The 8,209-nt window shown below is 52.2% G+C and overlaps 2 protein-coding genes across 2 annotated transcripts; one reads left to right on the forward strand and one right to left on the reverse strand.

The window, feature by feature from the left end:
* The first annotated feature begins 255 nt into the window (after positions 1–255).
* Positions 256–3,065, forward strand: LOC135652278 (cation/H(+) antiporter 15-like). Its single transcript, XM_065173113.1, has 3 exons — positions 256–465; positions 604–1,662; positions 1,740–3,065. The coding sequence occupies exons 1-3, from the start codon at positions 256–258 to the stop codon at positions 3,063–3,065; spliced, it is 2,595 nt and encodes an 864-aa protein (XP_065029185.1).
* A 1,933-nt stretch (positions 3,066–4,998) lies between these two features.
* On the reverse strand, positions 4,999–6,326 carry LOC103970138 (protein EXORDIUM-like 5). The gene has a single exon (XM_009383797.3). The coding sequence runs from the start codon at positions 6,230–6,232 to the stop codon at positions 5,186–5,188; it is 1,047 nt and encodes a 348-aa protein (XP_009382072.2). The 5' UTR covers positions 6,233–6,326; the 3' UTR covers positions 4,999–5,185.
* Positions 6,327–8,209: the final 1,883 nt, after the last annotated feature.

Consider the following 8,209-nt stretch of genomic DNA (forward strand, 5'->3'; position numbering starts at 1 on the left):
CAACTGTAACGCCCCCCATTTAGAGCGCGGCAGCTTCGCAAGTCGCAGGAAATGGCGGAAGACAGAACACCAGCCCGACCAAACGGCGACAAACATCTTGACCTAACCGCCATTTCGAGGACAGATGCTCAAACAACAGAAACTTGATCGTCTTTCCAGCTTCCCTTTAAGAAGCCCTGGGCCTCTCTTCCAATCCCAAGCATCGATTCGTTGGGAGGACGAAGAGAGCTTCTTGTCTTCTCTTTCTTTGAGAAGATGGCCGATCAGGGCAATACGACAGAGCCCATCCTCTACTGCTACAAGTTGGACAGTATATCCAGCGGCGGTGTCTGGAATGAGAGGCCCTTGCACAAGTTCGCCATTCCTGTCCTGCTCTGGCAGATGGTCCTGGCGGTGATAGTCTCCCGCGGCTTGGCCTTCCTCCTCAAACCCCTCCGCCAACCCAGAGTCGTCGCCGAGATTCTGGTAGCCTCTTCCCTCTATGCTCTCGGATTCTCTTCTTCTACCCATGCAATGCCGCCATGTGATGGAGGAATGCTGTATCACGACCTAGTCCTTTCGTAGCTTAGCTTTTGACTTCCTTTTTTCTGGCATCGTTGGCAGACTGGCATCGTCCTCGGGCCATCGGTACTAGGGAAGATCGTGATACACGAGGCCGGCATACCGGTTTCGTTGGGTGAAGTAGTGTATCCGGCGGCGAGCCACCGCCTGCTCGAGACCATGGGGTTGATCGGCCTGCTCTACTATCTCTTCATGGTCGGCATGGAATTCGACTTGCAAATATTTGAGAGTTGGAGGGAGAAGGTGATAGCAATTGCGGCGGCCAACATGGCGCTTCCCTTCATCGTTACCCTCTTGGCAGCCAACGTGATGAACCTGCAGCCCCCGGGGCACGTGAACTACTTGAGTCAGGTCGTTTTCATCGGAAGTGCGACGACCGTCACGTCGTTCACGGTTCTCGTCCGTGTCCTAGCAGAGCTCAAGATCCTGAACAGCGAACTCGGCCAGCTCGTCATGCCCTCTGCCATCCTCTCCGACCTGATGGCCTGGGTCTTACTAGCCGCCACCGTCGTTCTCCCTGTCTCCGCCGGATCCAACCGAGACATTGCACCTACGAAATTCGCGTTCCTGTGGATCTCGGTTTCGGGCATCGCCTTCACGGCGGCCTGCTGGCTGGTGATCCGGCCGACCATGTGCTGGATTCTGAGGCGGACGCCGGAGGGCGAGCCCGTCGACGACGTCTATATCAGCGTCATAGCCACCGGTGTGCTGGCGGTCGGGATTATTACAGACATGATCGGATTCCACGCCGTCTACGGCGCCTTCGTCTATGGGCTGGTGGTACCACGTGGACCGCTCACCATCGGGTTAAGGAACAGGCTGGAGGAGTTCGTGATCGGCCTGCTGATGCCTATCTTCTTGGCCACCTGCGGCTTCAAGGCCGACCTGTCCCTCCTCAATACCGAAGACAAGAAGGGAGCGGCGGTCATCTCCACGCTGTCGATGATTATAGTGCTCTCCTTCCTCGTGAAGCTGGGCAGCAGCATGGCCATCGCTCAGTACAATTCCATGACTGCTCCCGAGAGCTTGTCCCTTGGACTCCTCATGAACACCAAGGGCCCCATCGATATGATCATCCTCAACATCGGCAAACATAAACAGGTACTGATGGCGGCGTTTGTGAGAGATTATTTGCTCTTCGCTCATCCATCGAATGGGCTGGTTGGTGATGCATGCAGATCTTCGACGTGCGAATGTACACCGTGTTGATTCTTGGGTCGATCTTCACGATGGCGGCCGTAACCCCATCTGTGGCGATCCTGAACAAGACGTCGCGGATCCGTGTCGCCCACAAGAGGCGGAACCTGCAGCGGTGCCGGCCGGACATGGAGCTGCGGATGGTGGCGTGCGTCTACAACGCCCGCAACGTCCCCTCCGTCATCAGCCTTCTGCAGATGTCAAACCCCACCAAGCGCTCCCCCATCTTCGTCTACGCCCTCCACCTCTTGGAGCCCACAGGCCGCGCCTCGGCCATGCTCATCGTCCACGAGATCGGCAAAAGCAAAGGCCAGAGGCAGGTCGTTAGCAACCCATCCGGCGGTGCCATGCAGTCAGAGCAAATCATCGCGACCTTCGAGAGCTACGAGCAGCACGCCGGCGGCGTCTCCGTCCAGCCGGTCACCGCCATCTCCCCTTACTCCACCATGCACGAGGACGTCTTCAACATCGCCGAGGAGCGTCACTCCACCCTCATCATCCTCCCCTTCCACAAGCAGCTGTCGGTGGCCGGCGATTTCGAGGACATCAACCCGTCTATTCGCAGCGTCAACCGGAGCGTCCTGGCCAACGCGCCCTGCTCGGTGGGCATCCTCGTCGACCGCGGGCTCAGCGGTGGCGGGCGGTTCTCCGTCAGCCAGTTCGTGGAGCACCACGTTGCGGTCCTCTTCTTCGGCGGGCCCGACGACCGCGAGGCGCTCGCCTACTCGTGGCGAATGGCGGAGCACCCGAGCGTCAACCTCACCGTAGTCCGCTTCCTTCCCGGCGAGGAGGCCCCGGTGCCGCCCAGCCCCTCTCTCTCGTGTGCGTCTGGCGAGCACGCCGCCATGACGGTGGTGGAGGACGACAGCATGCAGCGGCAGCTGGATGACGAGTGCGTGAACGAGTTCCGCCTCAGGTACGTGAGCGACGAGTCGGTCATGTACACCGAGAAGGTTGTCAACAACGCCTCGGAGGCGGTGGCAGCAATACGCGCGATGAACAGCATCCACAGCATGTACGTGGTGGGGAGAGGTCAAGGGAGGGAGTCTTCGCCGCTGCTAGCGGGGCTGACGGAGTGGAGCGAGTACCCGGAGCTCGGGGCGATCGGGGACATGCTCGTGTCTGCCGACTTCGGGGCGCAGGTGTCGGTGCTGGTGATCCAGCAGCACCTAGGCGACGACGTTGGGGGCTTCATGGAGGTGATGGCGGCGTCGGAGAGCCCCAAATTGCAGGTGCCGCGGTACTTCGACAACGTAAACCACAAGTCACGGCCGGGAGGCTTCAGCGACGGATGGAGTGCTATTTAAGCTCCGCATGCATACTTGCCTTCTTGTTTCCATCGTCCATCAATCCGCTTTTTCCATTTTATCTTTCCACATCCTTTTTCTTGTTCTTCGATGCACTGCTTAGATGAACAGATAGTTCCACAAATTAAACTAATGGATTCTTTTTATGTAGTTGATCGATGCACATGAACTATTTCCAGAATCTTTACTAATTAGCACACCATCGTCACCATCATTCAATCCTCTTCCATTAACAAATCAACCTAGATCTAGCTATTTAACATGAAAAGTTATACACGACATCCAAGAACCATCAGATGTTTATGATCATGATCCAGACAAGTGCTAGACGCAGAATATTTGCACGAACACATGGCTATTACACAAGCTGGAGCAAAAAACAGGGTGAAGTCCTGTTTTGTCTTGCTGCAGGAAATTTTAGCTTGCTCCTGCAAGATGATCACACCCTTGCCAGCTTTGTTTTGTGATATTAGTCAGTCAGGCTTAAACTGAACAAATGATGAGGATAATAATGGCGACAAGACTCGGGCTGACGTCAGCTGCCCCAGATGACGTCTCACACTTCGATCGACCCGACACCATCTGGTCAAACGGATTAGAACGTCGACCGAGGCACATTAAACATCCTGCTCGGGCTTGATCGTTCATGCCACGCCAACACCTGCATCAGACGCTATCAGCCTGCCCCCTATAAGTGGGCACATCAGGAAACAGTAAACTTTCCTATAAATACACTCATGAACGATAAATGGGGGAGAAAAGACACACAAAAAAGATCTCTTCACATCATCTAACTTGATCGTCGGAGGGGTCGGGCCGAGCCATCGACCCGACCTGTAGGCAGGTACGAAGATGGAGCTGCTTCCCCCTGAACACCCCGGCAAGGAATCTCCATCCCCCGGACCCGATCAGCACGACCGACTGCCTCGGTAACCCAGAAGGACGCCGAGCAAGACTCTCGCTCACTCGGACCCGAATTAGCCGCGTCGGCCCCGAGGCCACGGCTTAATGTTGTTTACACCAACAGGTGTAAAACCCTCAGCTTGAGACTGCTAAAGATTACCTCATACAAGCATCATCTTCTTCACATATTTATCTGCAGCTGATTCAGTTGAAGCAACTAGGAGTCTTTGTTGTTCACTTCATGAACCTGACTTTGTTGTCCCATAAATTATGTGGAACATTGAAACTCAAGTCTCCTCCTTCCATCATCTTCCTATGTGTGGAACATTTTAACTATGTTGTATTATTTATTACCTCATCTTAAGTTCTTAGAAAATAAGACAAAAAATCAACAATAAACCAATGCTGACAGGGCCCATTTACATTTGTTATTGTAATACAAGATATCAAATCATAATATGGTTGTCATAGGTTTCTAACACAGTGTCAAGTTAAAGAAGTTATGATCCAAGACTAGAGACCATGGATGAAGCCAAAGGATCCAATGCATCACAAGCTCCCACAAGAAAACCTCAATTATATGTTTCCTTAGTCAACCTTCACATGTTAGGGTAGAAAACAATCACACATTGAGGCCTCCAGGCTGTCAAGGTGACCAACTAGAAGGTTGTCTTCCGGTGTCAGAGGGATCAGCTTCCTCGAGCATGAATCCCTACTTCAATTCAAGAACAAAACTGTGAGTTATATATAAGAGATGCATCGATTCTGTACATCATTTATATAATTGGAGGCTTCTTTATGCTTTCCAGCTCCAGCAGAAAGTAGACAGCGAGCAAAAAGTGTATCCAGCCAGCTCAATGTGGACTCCGTATCGAGTGAGCAACAGAGGAGGCAGCCACATTTCCCCACCATTGCAGCTTGGTAGTTGGCAGCATATGAACGCAGGAACAGCCTGTTGATCCACTCGCTGGTCATCGACTGATGGATGGAGTGCAGGACAGCTTCTGCAAGCAGAGCCACGAGGAATCTCTTGCGATGCAAACTCACAGTAGCGTATGGTTTTATTTATAGAGCTTACTTATATGGACATGCAACTGAGATAGAGAGTCCTCGGGGAATCCAAAAAATATGTATGTAGAGTGGGAGGGAATCCAATTCCGCCGTCCGGTTCCAGATCTAAAGGTGATGGAGATCTAGTGGTGAAACATGTTCTACTACTAATCCAGGGCATTGGGTCCTCTGCAAGCCTTGACGACGGGACTCCACACCCACTGCACCAAGAACCTCCTCCCGTTTCTCCCATTGAGGTTGAAGCTTCTTCCCAGCTCGTCCTTGCTCACCTGCCCGGTGTATCCCCCGCCGCCTCCGCTGCCATAGACCCCCTCGCAGAGGTCGGCGATCTCGGTCGGGGCCGTCGGGTCCTCCCCGGCGTACCAAGCGTTGATCAGGGGGTTGGTGGCGAGCTCCGCTAGCTCGTGCGCGAGCACGCTGACCATGCCGTCGACGCCAACGTCGCCGTTGGGGGGGCGCATGGCCCCGACGCCGGTCATGTAGGTGGGGACGGCGAAGGGGTAGGCGCACAAGTCGGGACACTGCACGCCGCTGTGGCCGACCCAGGCGTAGGGGAGCGTGTGACCGACCAGGGAGGGGAAGGTGAAGTAGTGGAAGCCACAGGCGGCGCGGCAGAAATCCTGGACGGTGACCCCGGGGGCGGTGAGGACGAGGTAAGCGCCGCGACCGTGGTCGACGGGGAGGGAACCGGCGGCGAGGGCGTCGGCGATGACGAGCTGCACGTCAAGGCGGGAGAGGGAGGCGCCGCGGGGAAGACCCGGGAGGTGCGCCTCGGCCGCGACGGCGACGCGACGGGAGACGTTGGCCCCGGTCTGGTCGGAGTAGAGGGCGACGGTCGACCACCACTGCGCGGCGGAGGGCGGCGGCGGGGTGGGGTCGGAGAGGGAGAGCAGGAAGTCGCGAAGGGGGGCTTGCAGGGCGGCCGGCCAGGGGCCGTACCAAATGAGGTAGAGGTTGATGGGGGAGGAGAGGACGGGGCCCATGTGGTACCGCAGGTGGACGAGGTCCGACGACCCTTCGTAGCGCTTGGACGACGAGAGCAGCCCGCCGGAGTCCTCTCCCGGCTTGCTGCTCATCCTTGCCACCTGCAGATCAGCTTTGTCCTTGCCGCCATGAGGAAAAGGTGACGCAGCAAGAAGAAGAGTGGGGAGGAGGAGGAGGAGGAGGAGGAGGAAGGAGAGGTTGCAGATCATGTTGGAGGGTTTATGGAGCTCAGGATGGCGGTGGCAGAGAGAAGTCAAGAGGGCGTGTATATATAGAGGGAGAGAGACAGACGGGAAGGTAGAAAACAGTGGAGAGCGAGTGAGGGTGAGAGTGAGAAAGGAGGATGAGGAGGAGAAAGGGAATGGGCTGGCAATGGAAGAGAGCTGGAGACAGCTGCCGTGTGGGGGCACCCATCCATTAAAATCCTTCTTTCACTCCATACACGAATAAATTCCATGGGAGGAAAGGGAAGACGTCTGCGTCCTCAAAGTTCGTGCGCAGGTGATGGTCATAGATGTAGCGCAGCTGATGCACATTAAACCACACCAATTAAATGAACTCGGAGAAAAAAATATATATGTAATAACAAGGATAATAATTATGAGTCACAACCGTAATGCTAAATTATGTGGATTAAGTTATTGGACACGACGCTGACATGGCATCCAAAATACACACGAGTGGACACGTGGTACTGTGACAGGTGTGAGTATCTATCTATCCGGACGCATGGATATTACGTGGACAGCACTGAAGAAAGTTTTAGTAATCTTAATAAGAAATGTTAGATATAGTTTGTAAATTGGGTGAATCTAAAAAAATAATCATAACTTTGATTTATTTATAGAGCATTTCTACTTTCAAAAATAATAATCTAAACAGTACCCTTATGAGTTATTTTACCTATTTAATCTTGCACAGCTAAACCTAAATTTTTTTGAAATGATTCATTCTGGTTTAATAATTGCAGCAAAAAGCTGTTCTTTTATTACTTTTTGTCTCCTTCTTGTTTGTCTTCTCGTTTCTTCCATTATTGCTATTCTTTTATCCTCTCTTTTATTTATTTATTTATTTTTTCTTGAATCGGGAACATAAAAAACTTCATGAAAATATACTGTTGTCTTTTTCATTGTTCGATCATTTAATAGTTATTTAGATAAGATAAAATATGTATATGTTTTATATTCATGAATAGTATGGTATTTAAATCATCTTTTAATAATTATTTAGACAATGAGTATATTACATGTTTGATGTTTGAATAGTGTAATATTTAAAGCATCTTCCCTTGTTTTATGTTTACTGTTAATTTTTTGTGCGTGTCAAAAAATATTACATGTTGATAGGGCGTATTTTGGCCATCATCAACGGACGTTGTAGACCAATGCAATATCGTACGCCACCAGAACCGCGGGTGCATGTCACGTCAAGCTTCAACGATGCAACTATGTGGCCTGACCACCCCAAGAGCTTGGGACAGTGCTGTCTAACACCACTCAAGCGCCTCCGAAGACATCATCTCGTCAGAGAGAGGTTATTCCACCCCCGCAAGAGTCAACGGTCATATCGGACTAGGGCCTAACCAATTTCTGCACACAAGTATAAATACCCCCGACATGGTCCAAAAGGGGGAGGAGAAAAAAAGGGAAAAAAAGAGAGGAGATTCAGAATGAATCTAACTTGCTCGTCGCAGGGGCCAAAGTCGAGACTTACCCGACGAGGGCCATTTTACAGAAAGGCAATTGCCATCAAGCCGCGAGTATCTTCATCGCGAAGTCGGTGCTCGGTATGCAGAGGAGGGTGGCCCAACGGGTCGTGACCTGACCAATGTCAGCCCGTATCTCCCATCTCCAGAAGGCTCCCACATCACGAGGAAGATCATCAACCATCTGGAGGGAAGAGAGGACGCATCTCGTCATAAACAAAGCCCGGGTCAACTGGCTTTGGAGTACTGGCTCCCAGCGAGGCCCAAGCCGATCTTACCACCTCAACCAACGCCCGAGACGCTTGAAGGGTGCAGCCACCTCATAAACCCACGAGTTCCGCCAAAAGTTCCCGATGTCGGCAGATGGGCCTAGCCGTGCTGACTCATCAGCCACGGAACATTTGTTCACCAACATATGTATAAAGGATTTTCATGCTTAGTTTAATATATAAGTAAAAATCAGTGAGTCTATAAAAAAACA

Source organism: Musa acuminata, chromosome BXJ3-11 (assembly GCF_036884655.1).
Source record: "Musa acuminata AAA Group cultivar baxijiao chromosome BXJ3-11, Cavendish_Baxijiao_AAA, whole genome shotgun sequence".
Classification (NCBI taxonomy): Eukaryota; Viridiplantae; Streptophyta; class Magnoliopsida; order Zingiberales; family Musaceae; genus Musa; species Musa acuminata.

Bases quoted from the DNA above. Each gene is read 5' to 3' on its own strand.
- LOC135652278 (XM_065173113.1), top strand. From the start codon at position 256: ATGGCCGATCAGGGCAATACGACAGAGCCCATCCTCTACTGCTACAAG. The intron at 466-603 runs GTAGCCTCTTCC...CATCGTTGGCAG, and splicing joins GAGTCGTCGCCGAGATTCTG to ACTGGCATCGTCCTCGGGCC. The intron at 1,663-1,739 runs GTACTGATGGCG...TGATGCATGCAG, and splicing joins ACATCGGCAAACATAAACAG to ATCTTCGACGTGCGAATGTA.
- LOC103970138 (XM_009383797.3), bottom strand. From the start codon at position 6,232: ATGATCTGCAACCTCTCCTTCCTCCTCCTCCTCCTCCTCCTCCTCCCC.